This window comes from Staurois parvus, unplaced genomic scaffold (assembly GCF_062004578.1).
Source record: "Staurois parvus isolate SC_StPar_1 unplaced genomic scaffold, SC_StPar_1.0 ptg000145l, whole genome shotgun sequence".
NCBI classification, from domain to species: Eukaryota; Metazoa; Chordata; class Amphibia; order Anura; family Ranidae; genus Staurois; species Staurois parvus.
The window spans coordinates 15,358,839-15,384,966 of NW_028317941.1; the positions used below are offsets into that span (position 1 = coordinate 15,358,839).

The 26,128-nt window shown below is 42.8% G+C and overlaps 1 protein-coding gene across 2 annotated transcripts in view; it reads left to right on the plus strand.

Moving 5' to 3' along the window:
- Positions 1 to 6,436: 6,436 nt before the first annotated feature.
- Positions 6,437 to 26,128, plus strand: part of PCYT1B (phosphate cytidylyltransferase 1B, choline) — a 70,050-nt gene continuing 50,358 nt past the window's right edge. Inside the window, exon 1 of one of the 2 annotated variants that reach the window (XM_089673895.1) lies at positions 6,437 to 6,784. In XM_089673895.1, coding sequence (XP_089530021.1) covers positions 6,668 to 6,784 — 117 coding nt within the window. In that variant the 5' untranslated portion in view covers positions 6,437 to 6,667. The remainder of the gene's footprint in view (positions 6,785 to 26,128) is intronic. The other variant, XM_089673894.1, reaches the window with a different exon arrangement.

The following is a 26,128-nucleotide window of genomic DNA, read 5'->3' on the forward strand; positions in this document are numbered from 1 at the left end:
GGAGAGAAGGAAGGGGAGGGAGGAAGGAAAGAAAGGGAAGGGAAGGAAGGAAAGAATGAAGGGAGGGGGTGGAGGAAGGAAGAAAAGGGAGGGAGGGAATGGATGGAGGAAGCAAGGAAATGGATGGAGGAAGGAATGAAGGAAGGGGAGGGAAGGAAGGAAGAAAAGGGAGGGAGGAATGGATGAAGGAAGGAAAGAAGGGAGGGAATGAAGTAAGAAAAGGGATGGAGGGAATGGATGGAGGAAGGAAGGAATAAAAAATGGGAGGGAGGGAAAAAGGAGGGAGGAAAGAGAGGGAGAGTAAGAAAAGGGATGGAGGGAATGGATGGAGGAAGGAAGGAATAAAGATGGGAGGGGGTTTGTTGTTGGGTGGGGTGGGTGGTTGGTTGTTTTGGGGGGTGGGTTGGTTGGTGGAAGGAAGGAAGGAGGGGGTTGTGGTGGTTTGTTGTTTTGGGTTGGGTGTTTTTGTTGTTGGTTGTGTTGGGTTTGGTTGGTTGTTTTGTGTGGGTGGGATTGGTGGGTGGTTGGTAGGTATGGGTGGTGGTTTGTTGTAGGTTTGGTGGTTGGTTGGTGGGGTGGGTGTTGGTTGGTTTGGGGTGGGAGGATGTAAGGTTGGTGAATGAGGGGAGGAGGAAAGAATGAAGGGATATGATGGAGGAAGGAAAGAAGTAAGGAATGAAAAGGATGAAGAAGGGGGGGAATGGGAAGAGGAGAATGTGAAGGATGGAATTGTTGTTTTGGTGGTTGGGTTGGAGGTTGTTTTTGTGGGTGGTTGTTGGTTGGTTGGGTGGTTGTGGTTTGTTTTGTGGGTGGGTTGGGGAGTTTGTTTTTTGGGGTTTGTGTTGGTTTTGGTTGGGAGGGTTGGGTTGGTTGTTGTTGTTGGGGTGGTTGGGTTGTTGTTGGGTGTTGGGGTGGGTTTTTGTTGGGTTGGTTGGGGTTGGTGGGTTGGTTGGTTGTTGGGTTGGGTTTGTTGGTTGGTAGGGGGGGGTTAGGTAGGGGGTGAGGTTGGTTTTTTGGTTGGAGGAGGGGTGGGATTGGTGGGTTGGTTGTTTGTTGGAAGGTTGGGTTGGTGGTTGGTTTTTTTGGGTGTTGGTTGGTTGGTTGTTTGGGTTGGTTGGGTGGGGTGGTTGGTTGGATGGAGGGTTGGGTGGTTGGTTGTTTTTGTTTGGGTGGTTTGGGTGGTTGTTGGTTTGTTGGTTGTGGGAAGGAGGGAGAAGAAGGGAGGGGATGGAGGAAGGAAGAAAGGGGGGGAGGAAATGGATGGAGGAAGGAAGGAATGAAGGAGGGGGGGAAGAAGAAGGAAGGAAAAAGGGAGGGAATGGATGGAGGAAGGAAGGAAGGAATGGATGGGAGAGAGAGAGAGGAGATGACCTGGAGGGAAGGAATGGATGGGGGGAAGGAAGGAACGAAGGAGGGAGTGAGAAGGAGGAAGGAAGGAAGGGAATGAAAGGAGGAAATAATGAAGGGAGAGGATGGAGGTAGGAAGAAAAGGGAGGGAGGGAATGGATAGAGGAAGGAAGGAATGGATGGGAGGGAGAGAGAGGGGGAGAGAGAGGAAGAGGGAGAGAGAGGGAGAGAGAGAGGGGGGGAGGGAGAGAGAGAGATGACCTGGTACATTCAGAAGCATCACAGTGCTGCCGGCTGATAAGGACAGGGGAGGTAGAGCAGATCCTCTCTCCTCTGCCGTGGAGGATGGGGGGAGGGGCTGGACACTGTCAGAGAAGACGAGGTATCAGAGACCTGCGAGGAAGGGGGGGGGGAATCCGATGCAGTCAGGGATGATTGATGCGGGGGAGGGACAGTGACAGCACCGATCTCCTGCATGGATTTCAATGAGGCAGCTGGAAGCCTCGCTCTCCTATGGTTTTCAGCTGCTTCATTGAAATCCATGCAGGGAGATCGGTGCTGTCACTGTCCCTCCACTGCACCGATCACCTCCAACTTTGTTCCTGATACATATCATCTATGGGAGGTGCAGGGTGTGTGTGGTGAACACCCCGCACCATGGATGATATGCCTCTCACCGTCCCACTGCCCACCGGCTCCATCACCAGCACAGTGTCTGGACCCATCACCCGACTCACTCTGCCACCACGTGAAGTGATAGGTGAGCTACTTCTGAGTTGGGATCTGAGACTGCCTCCTTCTCCGCTCCCCACACTGTCACTAGACAGTGATCCTCTCACGGCCCCCTACTGACCCAGGGCCCTCGGGCAATGCCCGAATGGTCAGTCCACCCTTGAGTGCATGCACTACTTTTGGTGTGGTCCGCCGTGATTTAAAGTGTTACTAAACCCGCAACAGTAAAATCAGTCTGTATATGTAGTAAAGCATGCTTGTTATACTCACTGTGCAACCTAAGGGGTTAATCCTCAGCATCATGTAAAAGGGCTGTTTGATCCTGTCTTCTCTGATCCCGTTCTTCTACTGTCCCAAATCAAACTGCTGACAGTAAGGAGCTCTAGGAGTCACTCTGCACATGCTCAGTTTAGTGTATATTGCTAGAGAGTTTTTTTTTTCTTTGGGAGAGTGCATGTGATCAGCACATGGCCAATCAGCGCTGTCCAGACAGCAGGTCAGGGATTATGCAGCTTCATAGGACAGTCAGAGCAGAATGAAAACTCGTCCTACAATTAACCAGTGCTCGGCTGGACACTGATAGAAGTTGAAAGACTGCTATATACTGCTGATGAGAAAAAGTATTCAACGGTTTATATGTATTACAATAATTGCACTTCCATGTTCTGTGTACTGTGGAAGACTAGATATAGTGAATGTAGGGTCAACAGTCCATTCAAATCTCAACCACAGCACCACCTGCCTGGAATTTGCATGTTCTCCCTGTGCCTGCATGGGTTTCCTCTGGGTACTCCGGTTTCCTCCTACACTCTAAAGACATGCTGAAATTGGCTCCTGTCAAAATTGGCCCTAGTATGTGTATGTATGAATGTAAATTAGGGACCTTAACCTCCCTAGCAGTAATCCCGAGTGTGGCTCGGGGTTAATTTTCGGTACCAAAAGCGGTAACCCAAGCTACACTCGGGATTACAATGTAGTGTATTTTACCTTGTCCTGCAATCCCCCGATATCCTCCTGCTGTGTCCTCCAGCCGTGTCCTCCGGCCGATGCCGGCATTTGTCTTCCGGGTTCCCTTCCTTGCGAGCATCGTGACGCAGGAGGGCGGAACCGGCGGGAGATTCAAAAAAGTAAAAACATGACATACACACAATACATTGTAATCTGTTAGGATTCCATTACTGTATCAAACCATTTCACCTCAGGTTTGTCCCGAGTGCTTTGTCCAGGGCCCTGTCTGCACTTTGACTGTTCTTTCTGCCTGGAAACTTGAGAATGTCCATGGCATCCAAAAAGCGTCCCTTTAGGTCAAAATTGGTTTCAGACCAGCTAGAGAACAGCGATAGTGAATTAGAATCACTTGCAGAACTGAGTGATAATGATTCGTGGGGAAATTTGTCATCAGACACTGAAAGTGACGACAGCGACGATTCTGCAACTGAGCTCAGTGATGTGCAAACTTGGTGCTCTATTTCAAATCTCAGTGTTTTTGGTTTGATTACATTATTGAATTAAATGTATTATTATCATATTATTTTTTATAATTATTTATTATATTATAATTTATGATTTCATGTTTCAAACTTTATCCTACCCGGGATGTTTACAAGACTCTTGTTTGAACAGATTTAAGTGAGTTATTCCTAAGAATTACAGGCCTACAATTAGGAGCGTCCCTAGGGTTGGTGTCACCCCTCTGACGATCCACGCAGGATGGATTGGATCTGCGGATTGAGCATAACGGATCGGAGTCCATTCGGATCAGAGTCCATCCGATCCATCTTGCGGGATTGTCGGCTTGCAACCTATATGGGGTTAACTCAGTGTTTCTCAACTCCAGTCCTCATGGACCCCCAACAGGTCATGTTTTCAGGATTTCCCTCAGATGAAACAGCTGTGGTAATTACTAAGGCAGTGAAACTGATCAAATCACCTGTGCAAAATAATGGAAATCCTGAAAACATGACCTGTTGGGGGTCCATGAGGACTGGAATTGAGAAACACTGGGTTAACTGATCTTTCAACACTGGTCCAGTCTGCACATGTTCGAGAAGTGATGTCAGATGGAGAAGGTTCCTGCTATTGCCCCGCATTTCCTGGTTACAGACAAGTCCCGGATCTTGCGCAGCCTTACCTAGATCAGTTAACCCCATATAGGTTGCAAGCCGGTGATCCCCACAAGATGGATCGGATCTGTGGATTGGGGAACATAATGGACCAGACTCCGATCCATTATGCTCAATCTGCAGATCCGATCCATCTTGTGGGGATCGTCTGCTTGGTTTAAAACTTTACTTTTCATGGAGCTCGTGCAGAGGGTCTGGTGTCACCCCCTGCGATAGGTGTCACCCGGAGTGGCTTTCACCCCCCGCACCCACCTAGGGACACCACTGCCTACAATATAAAACAACAAATTTCCATGGAAAACAATGTACCACTTTGACATTCAAAAATATTGACATAATCAGAGCACCAGAGAGGTTAAATTGTACACCCCTGGAGGGTTAGGGACTGATGTGAATGTACAATATATATGTAAAGAGCTGCATAAATTTACGGCGCTATTTAAGCAGCTGAAATAAATAATAAATAAATAAATAAATTGGAGAGCATAATGGATCAGACTCCGATCCATTATGCTCAATCCGCAGATCCGATCCATCTTGCGGGGATCGTCAGCTTGCTTTAAAACTTTCCTTTTCATGGAGCTCATGGAGAGGGTCCGGTGTCGCCCTGTATGATAGGTGTCACCCGGTGTGGCGCGCACCCCCCACACCCGCCTAGGGACCCCACTGCCAACAATATAAAACAACAAATTTCCATGCAAAACAATGTACCGCTTTGACATTCAAAAATATTGACATAATCAGACCTCCAAGGAGATTAAATTGAACACCCCTGGAGGGTTAGGGACTGATGTGAATGTACAATATATATGTAAAGCGCTGCATAAATTGACACCGCTTTATAAGCAGCTGAAATAAATAATAAATAAATAAATAAATTGTCTGAAATTGCACTGCATTGCATGTGAACTGTACAGGAATGCACACGTTCCTGTGCAAGTCATAGTGTGAACTGGCCCTTCATGCCTATATACCGTACGTCTGTTTGCATGAGTCCTAAATGAATTAAAAAAAAAAAGGAACCTTCCTATTTACAGCGAATACAATTGCAGATAATGCGATATTTCTATAATATGTCATAGCACTGTGGTGTGGAATTAGCAGTGTTTTCTGTGTGAATTCCGCACCGCATCAGAATCGGACCCCAATTATGTGAACTGCTGCGGGTGTGTATGTTAAGTTAACAACACCCCGAATGCGGTCCACAAAACGCGGTGCGATGTGCAGAATCAGATCGCATAGCTGTGAATACCCATGCGATCTGATTCTAGTGCGGACCCAAAAAAGGGTCCTGCACATTTTTGGTGCAGGTGCAGTGTGAATAGAGCCATACAAAATGTATGGCTCCAATCGCACTGCACAAAAATCGCATGTGATTTGCACAGGAATGCGTTGCGGTACATGCGCGAATCACATGCGATACACCGCACATATAACCTTTCTGTATCAGCCACCCCTCTCTGCCAATCCCTCCAATGGCTTCCCATTGCCCAACGGATAAAATTCAAAACATTAACAATAACATATAAAGCCATTTATAACTCTGCCCCAAATTACATCACCAATCCTGTCTCCAAATATCACCCAAACCGTACTCTCCGCTTTTCGCACGACCTCCTGCTCTCTAGCTCCCTTGTCTCCTCCTCCCATGCTTGTCTCCAGGACTTCTCCAGAGCTTCTCCCATCCTCTGGAACTCTCTACCCCAATTTATCAGACTATCGCCTACTCTGCTCACTTTTAGGCGATCTCTGTAAACCTATCTCTTCAGGGAAGCCTATCCTGCCCTCAGCTAATAATGGAATCTTCTACTCTTCCAACCAGTCCATCCCCCACAGTTACTACCTTTTGTACCACTAGCCTCTCCCTCCTAGATTGTAAGCTCCGAGGAGCAGGGCCCTCCTATCTCTCTTGTATTGAACTGTATTGTTGCTGTATTGTCTCCCGTTATATTGTAAACGCTGAGCAAACTGTTGGCGCTATATAAATCCTGTATAATAATAATAATATGTGAACCCAGGCTGAAATATGAATATGCAGCCAAAGAGTTGTGACATGTTCTGAAATCTGTTTGTTTGTTTGTTTTCCCCTTAATTGTTGTTTTAATAATAGATGATAAACAAGGCATTCCCAGAATAAAAGCTGAAGGCCAGCAAACTCCCAGGACTTGTGCTATTGGCAGGATGCATCATCATTCACTTAAAGCTGGACTGGGAGGACACTATCCAACCACAAGGCACCATGCAAATGAGGCCAGTGCGTTCTGTGCTGTGTGCTGTACTGCTGCCTGGTTGTTATAGTGATAAACCGAGGCCTTGTGCATCACGCCTTCTACTTCTAACATTTAAACAAGCACCTTCTGTCTCTCAGGGGAAAAGGCCATGAAGCTGGGAAAAATCTCCACTGCCTAGAATACCCAAGAGTCGTTCTCCATCCTGCCGAGAGCTACGGCGAGCCTCATCTGGCCATGCCAGTTCTCAGCCTTGATGCTGAGTCAGAAACAGGTATCCCATATTCCCTTTGTGGTGATCTTCCCTTAGAAAGCATGGAAGAACTGGAGCACACTTGTCCTCAGCCTCGCCTGGTAAGTACAAATGTATGTTCCATGTGCTCGGGAGGGTAACGTAGGGATTTGAGGAGCAATGGTGTAAACAACTTGGCTGCAGTCTAATCCATCTGGGCTGGGTGTCTCATACAGGATCTGCAGTGAGGAAAGTTGCATTACGAAGCATCATGTCTGTGGCGGTGCTGAGACAGGATTGCTGAGATTGCTTCTCATCCATCCTCCAGGGCCCGTTGGCTGCTGCTTGTCAGCGGACCAACAAACTAGTTCTGGCCAAGCTGCAGATTGCTCTACCAAAGGTCATAGGAAAGGGACAAATCTTCCTAAAGCTGGCTACACATTATACAATTTTTCTTGTATCATTTTCAAAAAAATAAAATATGAAGTCAAATATATATGTAAAGTATATATATATGTAAAATATATATGTAAAGTGCTGTGCAAACTGTTGGCGCTATATAAATCCTGTATAATAATAATAAATCTAAACACATTCAGATTTATGCAATCGGGCCGGCCCTTGTAGTACATAGCTGAAGGTAATTCAAAAGGAAATTGAATGAGGGAATTGTATAATGTGTAGCCAACTTAAGTCCCCCAGCCCTTTTTTCTCTGTGTGTTTCATTTATTTATTATTATATATTTATTTATATCAGGTCTTTATATAGCACCGTCAATTTACACAGCGCTTTACATATATATTTTACATCCACTTCAGTCCTTAATCCTCAAGGGGCGTACAATCTAAGGTCCCTAACTCACATTCATATACATACTAGGACAATTTAGACAGGATCCAGTTAACCTACCAGCATGTCTTTGGAGTGTGGGAGGAAACCGGAGTACCCGGAGGAAACCCACGCAGGCACAGGGAGAACATGCAAACTCCAGGCAGGTGGTGCCGTGGCTGGGATTCAAACCAACGACCCATATAACCTATGACACTTGTTCCTGTTCACACCAGGGGTCATCATACACGTTAAAATCTAACTGTACAATCTCTGTACAATCAGGGGCCTATCTAATGTATCCAATCATTTTGTATCCAATCAGACAGGCTCTTAGTTGTTGGTAGAACTAAAGGAGATTGCACAGTTATTATTATACAGGATTTATATAGCGCCAACAGTTAGCTCAGCGCTTTACAATATAACGGGAGACAGTACAGTTCAATACAAGAGGGTTAAGAGGGCCCTGATCCTGGGAGCTTACAATCTAAGAGATTAGATGGTAACGTGTGGTGAGCTTTAGGCCTCATTCACACAGGGAATTTTTGCAGCCACTTTTAGGGGCGTCAGGCGTTTTTTTTTACTGCCCTCCATGTTATCCTATGTTTTCCTGCACACATACACTTTTAGAAGCTTTTAGTGGCAGGGGCATTTACAGACAGGGAAAAAAACCCCAGAGCCAGTGCGTCCAGGAGCAGCAGCATTTTGGCAGAAAAAACGCTTGATGCGTGTAAACACTTGTATATGCACCAAAACATGTGTTAACGCTAGGCATGTTTAGAGCTTGAACTTTAATTCATTTCAATGGCCAGAATAAATTATTATTCTGACCAATGAAATTAATTAATGCCCAAGTGCTTGACGCCTGTAAACATGCCTAATTGTATGTAAAAGCTGATACTTTTACGAGCGTCAGGCGGTTTTTCTGCCAAAATGCTGCTGCTAAGAAGAGGAGTGGTTTTAAGATGTCCTGTGTGCATGAGGCCTAAAGGGATTGTGCACCTTTTCCAAAAAAAATGCCTATGCAGATAAGGAGCATCTGTAAGTAAAACAATCTGTGCAGCTTTGAAGTTGAGTAATGCCCTTGCTATAGGTGTAGGTTACATAGTTAGTCTGGTTGAAAAAACGTCCACCTAGTTCAAATTAACCGCCTGCCCACCGTCTTATAGTACGCTACAGGGTGGCAGGGCTGTGCAAAATCACGTATAGGGTAGGGAGAACGCGCACATACCACCCTACCCGTGCCACAATTGGCAGCTGGAGATGTCAATCATCGGGTCCTGGCCGGCAATTCCCCGCCGGGACTCGGTGATCATCGGGGAAAGCTGACAAGGAACAGACCTGTGTATAAAAAAGACAGGTCTCTCTACTGTCAGCAAGCACATGCTGCTTTGTATTTCTCTGCAAAGCAGCATGTCTCCATTGTAAAACACCACATGGCACATAATGTAAAACACACACCGCACACGCTTTGATCGCCCCAGATGTTAACAGGAAGGAGTTAACATCTTAACACTTTTTAGGCACACAGTTAATCCTTTGATTTCCCCAGATCTTAACCCCTTCCAACCCAGTGTCATTAGTACAGTGTCAGTGCTTTTTATTAGCACTGATCATTGTATTAGTGTCACTGGGGATGTCAGTGACAGTTAGTCAGTTCCCACCCAGTGTCAGAATGCCTGCCGTAGTCCCGCTATAAGTCGCTGATTGCCGCCATTACTAGTATAAAAAAAAATCCAGTATATACAGTATACTGCATTTGTAGACACTATAAATTTCATGTAAACCAATTAATTTACATGTAGTGGGATTTTTTTTTTAGCAAAGACATGTAGCAGAATACATTTTGGCCTAAAGTTATGATGAAATTAAATTTTTAAACTTTTTTTTTTGGATATGTTTTATAGCAAAAAGTCAAAAATGTTTTTTTTTTTCCAAAATTGTTTATAGTGCAGAAACATGTTTATATTGCAGAAAATAAAAATACTACCGAAAGAAATCTCTATTTGTGGGGGGGGGGGGGGGAAATGGCCTGGTCAGGAAGGGGGGTAAATTCTCTGCAGGGCAAGTGGTTAAAGGGCATTTATGTACCTCATGAAGACTGACTGGAAAACTCTTAGGACGTTTCTAAGGAAGTTGCTAGGAGAGGCCTTGTTGTTACTGTTCACTTTCACCATCACAGGAGTTAGCTTTGAAACACTGAGATCAGAGCTACTGCATTATGGGAGTGAGAGCGCATGTGAGGGGGTTTGAATCAAGAGAAAGAGCTCACTGCTGTGATGGTGAAGGTGAACAGTAACAGCTAGTTGTGTCTTAGCAATGTCCTTAGCAATGCCCTAGGAGTGTTCCAGTCAGGCTTCATGAGGTGCAAAAAGGACCCACATCTATAGCAAAGGCATTATTTGGTCAGAGCTGCACAGTTTGTTTTTATCTACAGACACCCCTTATCTGCATAGATATTTGTTTTGGTAAAGGTGAACTATGCTTTTAAAAATGAATTCCAGGTATGGCAATTTTTACATAGTTATATTGGTTCAACTTGGACCAATGTAAGTGTGTAGGTGTCATACTTGTGGGATCCCTGTGGAAGATGGAAATCACTGTAGTAGGCACTGCTACTAGAGCAAACCTCACTACCTACCTGTGCCAAGTGACTGCCCTGCTCCATTGTGAATACAGGAGATTGTTTGCTCGGCAAGGCCGCCATTCAGGGAACACTTTCTATTTTCTCAATGAACACAAATCATTCTCTGATTGGATGAGGTGGAGAGGTGGGGAAGGGATGTCACAATGTCCCCCTCGTGCAACCAGAGAACGATTTGCATTTATTGAGAAAATAGAAAGTGTTCCCTGAACGTCACCCATGCCGAGTGTGTGATCTCCTGTGATCACAATGCAGGCAACCACTTGAAATAGGACCTGAAAGCTAGTGGAGATCACTGTAGTAGCAGTGCCTTCCAAGGGGAACCCAATGCTATGACACATACATACTTAACTACTTACAAGCTATAAGTTGCTGTACCTGGAATTCAGCTTTGAGTAATAAACTAACAGTGGTAGACATCTCTGGAGAGGTGAAATCTATTTGACCAACATGGAGATCAAGGACCTGCAGGGTTTAGGGTGCTTTTATTTTAAGCCGAACTCAAACAAACTATTTTTGTACATTTGCACAGGAAGAAAAACTACCAGTAATAAAGTGTGCCCCACCTCTGGACCCAGAGGCGTATTTACCACAAGGCAAACAAGGCATTTGCCTAGGGCGGCATTTTTCAGGGGGCAGCAACATTTTTCAGTGGGACAGTGCCGCCCCCCAAAAGAAGGGATGGAAGAAGGGACATATGCAGCATGGGGACCAAGTGGGATCTGAGAGAGGCTGAGGGCTGCTGTATACAGAGCCTGACTCTCTTTCTCAGGGGATGTCCGGAGCTGTGAAGGTGAGTGTCTTCTCTTGCCGGGGTGGGGTTGCCAGGTGTGGTGGTAGTGGAAGGAACTTTTGGGTGGGGGTGGGCAGGCTGGGGTGTTGTTGGTCAATGTAAGGCTCTCAGCGTGGGGGAGGGGGGTGTTGGTCAGTGTCTCTCCATGGGGGGGGGGGCGATTTTGCCTAAGGCAGCACAAAACCTAAATACACCACTGTGTGGCCCTGGAGTGTTTATTACATCTGCTTTCATTCAGCCTGCACACTTCTGCCAGAGCTGAATATCTGGCACTGAGATTTCCATTTCCAGCTGTAGTACTCTGATCATAATAGGATGCACACTGTACCCCATCCTTCGCCCTTTTTACAGAATGCATGGTGTTGTGTGATTGGAGGAGGGGGGTGGGGATATTGTGATGGGCATCTGCTCCAGTCACAGAACATCTGGTATTCTGTGAAAAGAATACAAAACTTTTTCTGGATGGAGAAAAAGGGGCAGTATGCGACCAACTATGCTCAGTGTACTACAGGCAGAACTACAAGCAGAACCATATCTCAGCGCCAGATGTTTGGTGATAACAGGAGCATGCGGGTTGAATGAAAGAAGGAAATTTAATGAACACTGCAGCAGCCAGAGATGGACCACACATCATTAGTGGCAATTCAATTTTACTGTGCAACATACAAATATAGTTTTTTTGACAAGAGTTCAGCTTTAGGGAGGTAAACCTAGCAAGGCCAGATGAAAAAATGACCCCATTAAATCATAGGGTTCATTGTAATAAAGTGGTTGTAGACCTCAGACATGAAATATTGATAAAGCATATCCCTCTATAGTGTGTACTTGTCTCAATTAAGAACACTTTGTCATTTCTGCCTGCCACTTCGTTTGTCTGCTAATCAGCATTAGTGACTTCTGACAAGTTTTCCTGACACCAAGAGAAAAATGGTGATGGGGAGGGACCTTCATTTGATTGACTGTATCAGCAATGTTCCTGTGTGCTGTGTGAAGAGGATAGTGCCCTTTCCCTCCAATTAGCTCTCAGAGCCCTCTTCACTGAGCTCTGTAGAGTGTAGTTTGCCTTTTCTAACATGTTACATGTTACACCCGTATTCAGGGTGTAACATGTTAGCACTCCAGCTGCCCCCGCGCCCTTCCGAGTCCCCACTGTGACAGCAGACAGGGGATCTTCTCAATTAAAAAAAGATGCAGCCCACCCGACGGCGTCATTCATTCACTGAATTCAGGGAAGGAAAAGCTACAAGTCCTGACAGCCTTTGCAGCTTGTAGTTCTCAATAAACTACCATGACTTCACCCAAAAAGGGAAGTTTCACTTGTTTGCCTCCTCCCCCCTCCACTGCCACATTTGGCACTTTTTGGGGGGTAGGACATCACTGGATCCCTGAACAGGTAAGTGTCCCTATAGTCAAAGTCAGCAGCTACAGTATTTGTATCTGCTGACTTTTAGGCCCCTTTCACAAAGTTGGATCTGATCTGATCTGATCTCCACTGAACAGGTGGATAACAGGTCCCTGTCCTCTCCGCCACTGCAGAGCAGACACAGACACTGCCTGCTGTCTTCTATGGGGCGGTCAGATGAAAACTGACTACCTGTCCGTTTCTATCTGATTGCCATCCAATCCACCTGACGGATGGGCAACAGATCCCCATCCATCTGTTTTTGGCCTACAGGATCGGATCGGATGCCGGTGGGTGTCAGCAGACACTTGTCCACTGACACCTGTCGGTCCATAGAGGTCTATGGATGGTCCGATCAGGTCCGCCTGAAAAACTGACAGGCGGACTCGATCAGACCGTCAATGTGAAAGGGGCCTTAGTAGTTGAAGTGGTTGTAAATCCTTACACTGTTGAGCACTGTGATAGGTCATTCTCTCTTCCTGTCGAGTTACAAGCACACAGATATACAGACAGGTTTGCAGGAGTCCTGCATGGCAGCCACAATCTACTGATCAATGCTTGCTAGGCTCCTCGTAAAACATATAATACATGCACATTTTGTTTTACTTGCAAAAAGATGTGCACTTATTTATTTATTTCTTTCTTTACAAAGGTGAACTTTTCCTTTAAGCTTTCAGGCCCCTTTTTTCTGAACACTCAGAAACTGAATTGTTTGCTTCATCTCTGTGTATCATCTAAGGCCAGTCACTTCACTTGTTACATGTAAGGGTTTACAACCACTTCAACTACTAAGGCCCCTTTCACTTTGATGGTATGATCAAGTCCGCCTGTCAGTTTTTCAGGCGGACCTGATCGGACCATCCATAGACCTCTATGGAACGGCGGGTGTCAGTGGACAAGTGTCTGCTGACACCCGCCGGCATCCGATGTGATCCTGTAGGCCAAAAACAAATGGATGGGGATCTGTTCCCTATCCGTATGGTGGATTAGATGGCAGTTGGATAGAAATGGACAGGCGGTCTGTTTTCATCTGACCACCCCATAGAAGACAGCTCTGCTCTGCAATAGCGGAGCGGACAGGGACCTGTTATCCACCTGTTCAGCGAGGATCAGATCCGATCTGCCCCGTGTGAAAGGGGCCTAAAAGTCAGAAGATACAAATACTGTAGTTGCTGACTTTGATTATAGGAACACTTACCTGTTCAGGGATCCAGTGATTTCCTAACCCCCAAAAAGTGCCAAATGTGGCAGTGGAGGGGGCAAACAAGTGAAACTTCCCCTTTTGGGTGAAGTTCCACTTTATTAAACAAATGCATATGTACAAAACAAGCTGTGATGGGATAAAGTGATACTAGATTATATTTTTCAGTTGAGGAAGTCCAAACGTACATATTTTGCATCATCTGCTTTCTTAAAAATGTGTCCATTTTAGTTTCCCAGCCAATCTCTGAGCTGCTGCCCTTCCCCATCCTCCTATTTTTGGGTGTTTTCTTTAGCTAGGCAGCTGCCAAAGAGACACTTGTGCGTATGTGCTGCTGGAAATTGAAGTTTGTGTCCATTCAAACACACAGAACCTTGCAAGCCACACACTTTCTTCCAAGTCCCAGACAGCTGCAATAGCGACCCCTACAACCCGAAAGTTCAAGGAATGTCGCAAATTGCAGAGGACCTGGCAGCAAGGTTGCCAACGTCCTGAAGTGAAATATACTGACACGAGACAAATAATTTACTGACAGAGCCAATTTTTTTTCTGACAGAACACAAAAATATGTACTGACAGTGTCCACTTTTTACTGACAGTTCAAAAAGTTGGCCACAAGCACATAGCCCGTGCTTTTAACAATTGTTTAAGGTATATCAAAAGGTAAAAAACATACTTCTCCTTTCACGTGAAAGTCAGGTTAATATAACCCAGCACAGAGTTCCCCTTACATCAGAGTCTGCAGACTTCTCCTTTACAGTGCAAGGGGGAACTCTGCAGACCCTGATCTAAAGGGGAATGCTGTGTACTCTTGTGTAAGGGGAAAACTGTGATGTTAGAGGGTCTCTAGTCATCAGAGCCCCCCACCTTACACAAGAGTCCACAGAGCTGTCCTTTGCATCACAGTCCGCAGAGTTCCCCCTTACATCAGAGTCCACAGAGCTCCCCTTTACATCACAGTCTGCAGGGTTCCCCTTAAAATGTAAGGGGGAACACTGAGTAGCCTGATGTAAAGGGAAACTCTGATGTAAAAGGGAATACTGCAGACCATGATGTAAGGAGGAATGCTGCAGACTTAGGTGTAAAAGGGAACTCTGATATAAGGTGGTCTCTGGTCACTAAAGCTCCCCTTACATTAGAGTCTGCAGTGTTCCCCTTTACATCAGTATTCCTAATTTCATCAGGGTCTACAGCATTGCCCTTAACATCAGAGTTCCCCTTTACATCAGGGTCCACAGGGTTCCCCTTGCCCTTGCATTGTAAGGAGGAATCCTATATATTCTGATGTAAAGGAGAACTCTGAGGACACTGATTTAAGAGGGATGCCACCAGGAACTGTGATGTGTGTGGGTGGGAAGTTGATTCTTGAGGACCACCGACCACCTTCCACAGAATGAATACACTAAGGCAAGGGAGGATACTGATGTAAGGGAGAACCTTTATATTAGTGTCCCCCTTAGCTTAGTGTATTCACTCGGAGTCCCCTCTTACATCAGTGACCCCCCCCCAGTCTTTGTGTGGCCTGGGTGGCTGGAGCTGTTACTGATATCTGCCTCCTCTATAAGACTGTTTGGGTGCAGGGCACTCCCACTTCTGCCACCAAGGGCAGGCTCAATGAGATGATGAGGTCACCATTAGAGCATATGCGTCCGAGCCTGGCCAGCTTGGAAAAAAGGCATGGGGTCACCCTCAAAATCAATACCAGACTCTCATCCTTGATAAGTGTCTGAAATGGATTTTGAGGGGGCCCCCAGGAAAAGAATTGTGTGCCCATCCCCAAAGATTTAAAACAGACCCATATCCTGGAGAGGGGGATCAGCAAGTGTGCATTTCCTTCCCCCGAACTATACCAGGCCACATGCGCTCAATATTGGGAGGGTACCATGTGGGGGGAGGTGAGAGGAGGGTTCAAAACCAGTTTGTGGTGAGGATAGCTCCAATCTCCTTCTTTTATAGGAGATTATTCTAGAGTCTTTTGGCTAGGAACTGTGCACTCCTGTGACCCACAGGAGAAGTGGGGCCAAAAGAGTTTTGGCCCTACTTCTTCTTTGAGGTAATTGGGGTCAGGAACCTTGCAAACACAGTGTTTATGCCTGGACAAATGGAAGAGTGTCCAAACTTTTGCACAATGCCACAATTTTTATTTTCTTTGTTCCTATTTTTAAGTATCATTTACATCTGTGTGGTGCATTAATGCACGTTGTGTCACACATTAATGTGCATTGGATTAAGGCAGCCAGCTGAAATCAATGGCCATATTTGGGTGGTGATATCACTGCTATCTCTTTTTGTACATGACAAAGATTCTTGGTGACGCCAATGGTTCTAAGGGACTTGAAGGTTGCAAGCACCCATGGCTTCTTTAGGAAACAGTGACAGCAGGAAGCCGTCTAGGATTGACACCTCATCCCTTTAAACTCAAACACATATTATTTACACATATTTACACATATTTAACACCTTAACCACTTGTCTGGCCACTGTATATAAATGGCCGGACGGTGGAAGTCCAGGGGCGGGTTGCCGTTCATAAACGGCTCCCGACATTTTTAACTGTGCGAGCTCCCTGGGAGCGCGCAGCACCGTGATCTGGACACAGTGGAACACCGATTGTCGTACGCGACCTCTGTGCGAGGTCCCGATCATGTGATCATGTGATTGGCCAATCAGTGATCATATGGAGAGTAGTAAGCAAGATGTCACTGACATCATTGCTTACTACGTGTGAAATCTGTGAATGATCACAGAGGTCAGATGGTACAAGGCTATTCACAACAGCCTTGTACCATGTGACAAGCTGTGACCAATCACAGCTCACACAGTATTTCTCAATGGCTGCAAGAATGCAGCCAGAGAGAAGGAGAAATGGTTGCTTTTACAGCCTTTATGGGTATAAAAGCAAGCAGTGTAAAAAAAAAAATTTTTCATCACCCCCCACAAGTAGTACAGTGTCACCATGGTGACACTGTACTGCTAGGGTGACAGTATGTAAAAAAAAAACATAAATAATATAAAAAAAATAAAAATGTAAAACATTTTTTTTAAAAATTATAATTTTTGGTTATAAACTAATTTGGGTTATTTTTTTTTTTTTTTTACTAAAAAGATAACTGAGTAAATGTTGGCCAAGATTTATGATGAAATATTATTAATTTGCAAAATTTTATAAGAAAAACACTTTTTTTCAAAATTTTTGGACTTTTTCATTTATATAGCAAAAAAAATAAAAATCCCAGTGGTGAATAAATACCACCAAAATAAAGCTTTAGCTGTCTCAAAAAAATGCTAACAAATTCATATGGGTACAGTATTGCATGACTGCGCAATTGTCATTCAAAGTATGATAGCGCTGAAAATTGGCCTGGACAGGAAGGGGGTAAAAGTGTCCGGACTTGAAGTGGTTAATCAGCCACAGAACCTGTATAATTAATATGTGTTTGGGTTTAAAGGGATGAGGTGGCAACCGTAAAGCTGTCATATATAGAATCAGTAGAAATACACCTTCTATATATGATTTTCAGCTTCCTCTGAACAGGGGGCTGAACTGACAAACGTTCTGCCGTTCTTTCAAACACTCGAGCAGCCAAAGTTAGGTCCAAAACTAGGCTCAGACCAAACTGTTCACTCATCCCTAGACAGGAAGTGTGTTACTGGCCACATTGTCAGGTGAAAATATAGAAAAATACGCCTTAAAAAAAGAAAAGTAATGCAGCTGCAATATATTACATTTTGGTTTTGCAATTAATACCGCTTAAAGGCAGATTACAAACACTAATGCATTTTTACAGGTTACCTAAACCCAATCCCAGACCACATCCAGATATCCCTTTGATTGCTAACAACAACATACTAAAGTATAAAAAGCAATTAATTCAGTAGTAGATGCAACACTTGTAAACCAGCCTTGTCATTTATACATGTTTGCATAAGGTTAACACAAAGTTTACCCAAGATTCACACATTTTTCTATTTGAATCTAGCGAGGAAAATGTGTGAATGCGGGGTGAAAGCTGTGTATATCTTGTGATCATTTTTACATAGACCCCAGTGTAGCCTAATCCATCTACTAAGCAGTTAATGCTAATTTTGGACTAATCAGATATAATGGCACTTGGTTCAGGTGGTAAACTGGTATAATTTGTTCGAAAAACCCAAACACCTCACAATGAAATGCATTAGGGTCTGTACATACTAGGTGGAACAGTCTGCACAATGGAGAGTTTAAAAAAAAATGGTACAAAGGCTTTAAACATCAAGCAGCTTCCCTTCTCCTTTGAAAGCATGTGGAGCTCACAGTTTTATGTGTTTATTTTCTTTTTTTGAAACAAGTAAGATATGTTTAACTCTTTTGCTGCTAGATCAGATTTTTTTAACTGGAAAAAATAGATGATAGTTGCAATTTTTTTCATGCCATGTGATATTTGTCCAAATATTTATCAAAACCATATTTTCAGTAAAAAAAATGCATTAAAATTAATTTCAGTGCACACAGAAACAAGGGGAGTGTCATGTTTTACATGACTGTCATGTTGACTGTCATATGCCTTTAAATGTTTTCAGTGTTTTGTCTCTTCTCCTCCCTTTCCTTTAGTTTAGCTAACGTTGCATAGCCAGCCCTCCCCCTCTCCCAGAGATGCATTGCAGTAAGCCTCATGGCATGGAGCAGGAAACAGCATGTTCTTTTGACCTATGGAATTTCATTCCAAAAGATAAACAAACTAAACCAGCGCTCCAATCTTAATGCAAACCAAGGAAATGCCAGAATGCCAACAGAAGAAGTGCTGCCCTTCTAAGATCGGGAAATCTGACCATTGGTGAAAAAGAACAAACAAGAGCGCACTCTCATCGTGCATTACCGTGGTAAAACACGCATTTATTGACTAAAAAAGGATGTATACTTACAAACCAACGTGATTGAAAGCAATATAGGTGGTCCACAAAAACAGTCACAATACAACTGTGTCTAATGATGCGGATAACTGACGCGTTTCGGGAGCTGAACCCCCTTCCTCAGAGCTCTGAGCTTTCAATCATGTTGGCTTGTGAGTATACATCCTTTTTTATTCAATAAATACGTGTTTTACCACGGTAATGCACGATGAGAGTGCGCCCTTGTTTATGGAATTTCATTGTTGTAAGATTCTCTCAGTTTAGAGAATAAACTTCACAAGATCTACAAGATCTTTGCAGGGACACAAAAACCAGCACATCAGCGCTCTCAGTAGAGAGATCTGTGTTGTTTACCTAAACAGATCTCTTTCTGTCATCTGCTCCACCGATCAACGTGTCCTAGCCATTAATCAGCGAATGACAGCACAACCGGGTCAGTGGGCATGCACTCTCCCTACCCAGGAGTTCTAGATCACGTATATACATGTGATCCTGTGCAAAGCCAATGCATTTTAGCAGTAAAGTTACAATGCGCCGGTCCTAAACTGGTTAAAAAAAACAAACCTAAAGAATAATCTTTTCATTAATTTTAACTTTCTCAGTAATAATTTAAGATTTATTATTTTTCAACAGACTGACGATGAGTCAGTGCTAATTTCTACAACAGTGTATAAAGATATTTATGCCAAGTTTAAACCTCATTTTGGATTCTGTTCCAACAATCTGTGCTAAATATTGGAGAGTGTTGATTGTAAAGCAAGTATAAAAAGAAAAAAATGTGTTTATTTAGAACTAATAAAAAGCTCTGGAGGACTATAACAAGCCTTGTAAGATTAGAAAAGCTGGTCTATCTATCTAAATTCAACTTGAAATTTATATATAGGATTTGATTTACTAAAAGGCAAACAGGCTGTTCACTTTGCAAAGAAAGTGGAACTTCATCACATTCACTAAGCTCTGGTGCAAATTCCCTTGCAAAATGAAACTTCTCTTGCAAAACGAGCAACTTATTTGCCTTTAGAAATTTGACCCCACAGCATGTTGACAGTTAAAAAAAATTGTATTTGGACAGATACATTTGAAAAATTGGCTATGGATGTTTAAGCTCTGGTTCACACTGATGCGGTGCAGAATTCGCAGCATTTTCTGTGAACCAATGCGGATGTGTATGTTAAGTTAATAATACCCCAAAATCGGTCCGCAAAACGTGGTGCGATGTGCAGAATCGGATCGCATAGGTGTGAATACCCATGCAGTCCGATTCTAGTGCGGACCAAAAAGAATCCTGCACCTTTTTGGTGCGGGTGCAGTGCGATTTGAGCCATACATAATGTATGGCTCTGTTCGCACTGCACACAAATCGAATGTGATTTGCACAGTAATGTGGTGCGGTTCCTGTGCAAATCACATACGATATACAGAGCCTCACAAGTGTGAACCCAGGCTTTTTACTTATAATTTTCATTCAGCAGATGGTGCAGTCAAGGTAGAATGATACAGTTGTTCAATCTCCTGCTTTTTTAGATTTTTCAGCACACACAGCTGAAAGAATCAGCGGAGGGACAGCCTGTTACTTGTCTTTAGCTCTTAAGAAACCTCATCAATTTTCAGAGAAAACAGTGAGCAGCTACTCTGGACTTTCTTATGAGAAAGCCTAGTATGTGCCAACAAACTGAAAAGAATAAAAGAAGGAAAATGGAATGGAAAGATAAAATCAACTTGTTATATTTGTTTTGGTAAAGATTTTTTATACAAATATTGAAAAAATAAAGTACTAAAAACTGTTATAGTTTCCATTAAAATGATTAGGTTTTAGCAATAATCTCTCCAACAGCTATGCAGCTCTGAGCCCTGGGTTTGACTCCATGTGCTTGAAGTTTTTACATTCTCTGTGTTTGAGCATTTTGTTCATATAATTCAAAAGCATACTGGTTGGTTAATTTCTTAACCTAAGCTGGACCTTATGTACACACACTGCTCAAAATAATTAAAGGACCACTTTGAAAACATATCAGATCTCAGTGGGGAATAATATCATGCTGGATATCTATGCTTATATACACTGGGTAATGTGTTAGGAACGTAAGGATGCCCCATCGTTTGATGGAAATGAAAATGATCAACTTACAGAGGACTGAATTCAAATACACCCCGAAAATCAAAGTGAAAAAATGTTTCAGCAAGATAGTCCATTTTGCTGAAATGTCATTGCAGCAAATTAAAATGGTACTCAGTAGTTCGTATGGCCCCCACGTGCTTGTATTCGTGCCTGACAATGTATGTATGCTTGTATGCATGCCTGAGCTGTGTGCATCCCTCCATGGATATGGCTCCCCAGACCATCACTGACTCACCACCAAAACGGTCATGCTGAATGATGTTACAGGCAGCATAACATTCTCCACGGCTTCTCCAGACCCTTTCACGTCTGTCACATGTGCTCAGGGCGGACCTGCCAATTCTGGTGTTCAATGGCAAATGCCAATCGAGCTCTATGGTGCCAGGCAATGAGCACGTCGGGCCCTCAGGCCACCCTCATAAAGTCTGTTTCTAATTGTTTGGTCAGATACATTCACACCAGTGACCTGCTGGAGGTCATTTTGTACAGCTCTGGCAGTGCTCATCCTGTTCCTCCTTGCACAAAGGAGCAGACACTGGTCCTGCTGATGGGTTAAGGACCTTCTATGGCCCTGTCCAGCTCTCCTAGAGTAACTGCCTGTCTCCTGGAATTTCCTTCATGCTCTTGAGACTGTGCTGGGAGACACAGCAAACCTTCTGGCAATGGCACGTATTGATGTGCTATCCTGTAGAAGTTGGACTGCCTGTGCAGCCTCTGTAGGGTCCAGGTATTGCCTCCATGTTACCAGAAGTGACGCTGACCATAGCCAAATGCAAAACTAGTGAAAAACAGTCAGAAAAGATGAGTAGGGAAAAACATGTCAGTGGCCTCCATCTGTAAAACCATTCCTGTTTTTGGGGTCATCTCATTATTGCCCATCTAGTGCACCTGTTGTTAATTTCATAAAGACCAAAGCAGCTGAAACTAATTAACAACCCCTCTGCTACTTAGCTTACCAGATCAATATCCCAGGAGTTTAATTGACTTAATGTTATACTCTGATTAAAAAGTGTTCCATTTTTTTGTGCAGTACATAAGTATGGTTGGGTCATTAGATTACAAAGCTCATTTTGGGACAGGAACTGATATGAATGGTTCAATGTTCTCTGTAAATGACTGTTGCATTTAGAGGTGACACTAAACTCTGGTTTGAAAAACAATCTGTTGAAGTATGTATTCTTAAAAGTAGATTTCACTTAAAAAGGAAAATTCACTTTATGTCCTGCCCCCCTTCTAATTTTTTTATTTTTTGGGGAGCGGGTATACCCACTAGAATTGCCTAGGTGATTTCACCAGAAGTTCACCCTCGAAACCCCTTCAAGCACAAACTCACAAAATACGTCACATATCCCAGGAGGTGCAGGTCCATTGGCCCAGGTGAAGACTGCACTGGATTCATGGACAGCTAAGTGTCTTTTTATGAAAGGTCAGAAGCTACAGTATTTAACTCAAGAGTACCCTCTATTGCTCTCAGCTTCCTCCAAACCTCCAAATTGTATTTTTTTTTTGCTGCTGTAATCCAACATTCTGTTAAAGGGTGGCTACATTTGTCCTCCATGGTCCCTCTGTTTGTAGGAACATAGCCACCCTCTCTTGCTTGCTCCTGAGATGGACTGTGAACTATGGGGTTTGTGGTCTGCATAGAACAGCGCAAATGACTGCAACTAGCATGCCCTGTCCATTCAAAAGAATTGGAAATAAGGGGGAGAAGTCAATGTTTGTAAGCTTGGAGGGGTTTGGGGGGGGGGGGGGTGAACCTCTGGTGAAATTGCCTAGGCAATTCCAGTGGGTATACCCGCTACCCAAAACAAAAAGTTCAGAAGTTACAGTATTTAACTCAAGAGCACCCTTTATTGCTCTCAGCCTCCTCCAAATTTTCTTTTTTTTTTGCTGCTGTGATCCAACATCCTGTTAAAGGGTGGCTACATTTGTTCTCCATGGTCCCTCTGTATGTAGGAACATAGCCACCTTCTCTTGCTTGCTCCTGAGATGGACTGTGGATTATGGGGTTTGTGGTCTGCATAGAACAGCGCAAATGACTGCAACTAGCATTCCCTGCCCATTCAAAAGAATTGGAAATAAGGGGGAGAAGTTGATGTTTGTTACAAGAAGGCAGGAAAACACAGTACGGGCTCATGCATATGTACTTTGATCTCTGAAGAGTGATTCGCATTTGACAGTTGCTGAAGAGGCATTGTATTGCCTTCTCATCGCTTGCTTTAACTCCTTGATTTCCACGCTAGTGCACCACAAAGTGCATTACATGTGGTTTAAGGGTGCTAGCAGAGTGGCCCCATTCATTTGAATGGGTCACGTTTATCTGGTGCTACAACTACAGAAAGCGGCAGGGGGTATAATTGCTGCCCCAGCTGTGGGGGTAGGGGACAGTAATAGTGCAGCTCTACCTCATGGTTTTACAGCCCCCCCCAACTAGTGTGAACGAGACCTTTCATGAAAAATAGATTAATAAGTAATGGCAGTGTATGGATTAATTTTGGAGAATAAATAGTGTCACTGAGTAAATATGTTATATAATTATTTATATATTTTGGTTTTATTAGGTTGTTGTAAAAATTTTGAGTTTAAATAGATTTTCTTTTTATTACTTTTTTCTATCTACTTAGCCAATAGTTTGCTGGTTTTAATGAAAAGCAAACCAACATTGTGCAAACCCTTTGAATTGCTTCAGTACTATATAAATGGTTCATGTCCTCTGACACAAATGGCAGCTGATAAAATCCCAATTCCTCTAAATAGATCAGCAGTTAGTTCAATATATTATAGAGAAGTCTCCTCGGGGTAACTGTTCAGTTCCACCTAGCAAATGATACTGGGATACCTAGCTTTCTGAATTATTTCTACTTAGCCCTACAGATAAATCTTTTTCAGAATAGAAAAATAACCCCAAATAATGGCGTGGTGATTTGCTCGGTTTGAAAACAAAGGTTAGATCCAAGACCTATTTTCTTTCAATAATCCCCCAGGGTGCATCCTCTGCCTGACTACAAACTGATTACTAGCTGCAGACCCCAAAACTATACTTATTATTAGTTTAAGTTTCCAGCCTTCCCCTTTATCCCAGCATGTACGGGTCTACCAGATATCTCATACAACCTGACCTTGCCTGGAGATAAAGACACGCTTTGAGGACTATTCATAAAGAGAGCACAGAAAAATATAGTCATTATGTAATAAAACAATTGCAACTGCAAACTCAGGGTTCAGGTAAGAAGTATAGATATTAGACCACTGGCAGCGTGTATTTCAAATAGTGAATTCTTTGGTACATAAATATCCCATTTTTATGTGCTTTCTACGTAGCTAAAAAAACACGATTATCCTTCTTTTTTAATAGGAACTTTACATTTTTAGCAAACTGATATTCTATAGAAATCCCCAGCTGTGCCTGCCTGTATAATTCAGCAGTTACTGACTCTGCTTAATCTAAAACAATAGGGGTTCTGTGTTACTAAAATGATTGTCAACACTCCATATAATAAAGGCTTGAGATTACAAATTCACAGTATTTTACAAACTATGAGATGTGTCACTCATATTTTTAGATTTAAACAATTCAAAGGCATATGTTTATTGGTGTGCACTGTATAATATTGAAATATAGAATTTGATTTGAAATAGTAATTTTTTTACTTACCTGTTGTTCGAAATAGCAATTTTGCTATTTAACTCTTGCCTCCAAAACAGCTCAGCTTTGAGAAATACAAAATGTGCTTTCAGTTTTATCAGCCTAATAACAAGAGCTAAACTATATACCTAAAAATTTAGGTGCAGTGATAGGATAAAAGAATAGTGGTTTCATGAAATGTAATAGACACCTCAGTTTAATGACATGTTAAAGCAGTATTAAACCCAAAGCCAAAAATGTATGATATTGCAGCACACCAATCATTTAGATGCGGCATCATCCGTTTTCTTTTGTTTGGCTTTTTTTCCTGGTGATATGGCCATTAACATACCTCTTGTATTAGTGAATTAGCATCAGTCTGGGGGAGTAATAAATGTGTTAGCAGATTTAAATACAATAACAAATTTAAGCCAAATGCCACCTCACACTTTATAATAAGCTACAGCAAACATTTTTTTTTTTGCTTTTGGGATAAAGGTTTTACATGAATAAATAAAATCTGATCATTTTAATCACCCCTCCCAGTAGTAAATGGATTGTATATACTAATACATTCTGCTGGAGAGCTTGTGCTTTTGTAAAACAACAGGCTTGTTGTCTGAATCACTAGATGAAGATAGAAGAAAGAGAAAAAAAAGGAAACTGGTACAGCTAGCCATCACATCTAAGAATTGATACGCTGTAATATAATAAATGTTTGCTTTTGGTTTAATCCTGTTTTAAAGAATAATTTTAGGTAAAGTATTTGCCCCTTCCTGATTTATTTATTTATTTTGCATATTTGTCACACTTAAATTATTCACATCATGAAACAAATTTTAATATTACAAAAAGATAACTTGAGTAAATACAAAATGAAGTTTTGAAACGATGATTTCATGTAATCGAAAAAAGCTGTCAAAAACTGCCTGGCCCAGTGTGAAAAAGCAATTGCCCCCCCCCCCTTTGGTAAATCATAAATGAATTGTGATTAACCACATTTTTTGGAAAGCTGTGTTAAATTTCACTTGCCACTTCCAGACCTGTTGAATCAGGAAACCACTTAAACAGAAGCTGTCTGACAAAGTGAAGCATGCTAAAAGATCTCAAAAAGGAACACATCATGCCGCAATCTATAGAAATTCCAAGAACAGATGAGAAACAAAGTAATTGACATGTATCAGTCTAGAAAGGGTTAAAAAGCCTTTCTAGGGCTTTGGGACTCCAGAAATCCATGCTGAGAGATGATGATGAGTAATGTCATCGTAGCACAGCCTATCTGATGGCCAAAGAGTCGGTACCTGGAAGGAAGACCTGGAAAAGATGAAAGCATTTGATCCCTACAGCAGCGCTAGCACCGTACCGCTGAGGGCATTGATTGGCAGGCAAGTCTGCCATAATATGCTAATATGTTGCACATACTAGTATATTATGGCATAAAGCTCCTGGGTGCCCTTTTTCAAAAATATTTTTAAAGGTTTATTCTGCTTTAAAGAAAACATTTATAAATGTGTTAATGATTACAGAGCTGTTGTATCTTTTATCCCGAGTTCAGCTTTAAAGCTTCAGTCTTACACAGTTTTACAGCCTGCTCTACTATACTGCAGTTGTTAACTCTGAATTTACTGCACATTGTGACCATCTTATGCTCATCAAGCACATGTTCACTTAATGCTGAACTCCAGGCAGATATAAAAGACAAATTAATATAGCTATGTTTTCATGAATAAATCATTAAATGTATTATTTAAATGCAAGCGGTGCATGTACATGAATTTGGCTTAGTTTCAGCGTCCTACACAGCAGAGCACAGACTGGGAGAGGAACAGAAAAGAGCCAATCAGCTGTTCTGAAATACTAGAAGCACGCTAATAGGAGGAGAAAGTAAAGTGATCTCTACTTTCTACTTTAGTGGTCTGAACAGCTTTATGCATCCACAAAAGGGAGGAGGATCTAGAAATCT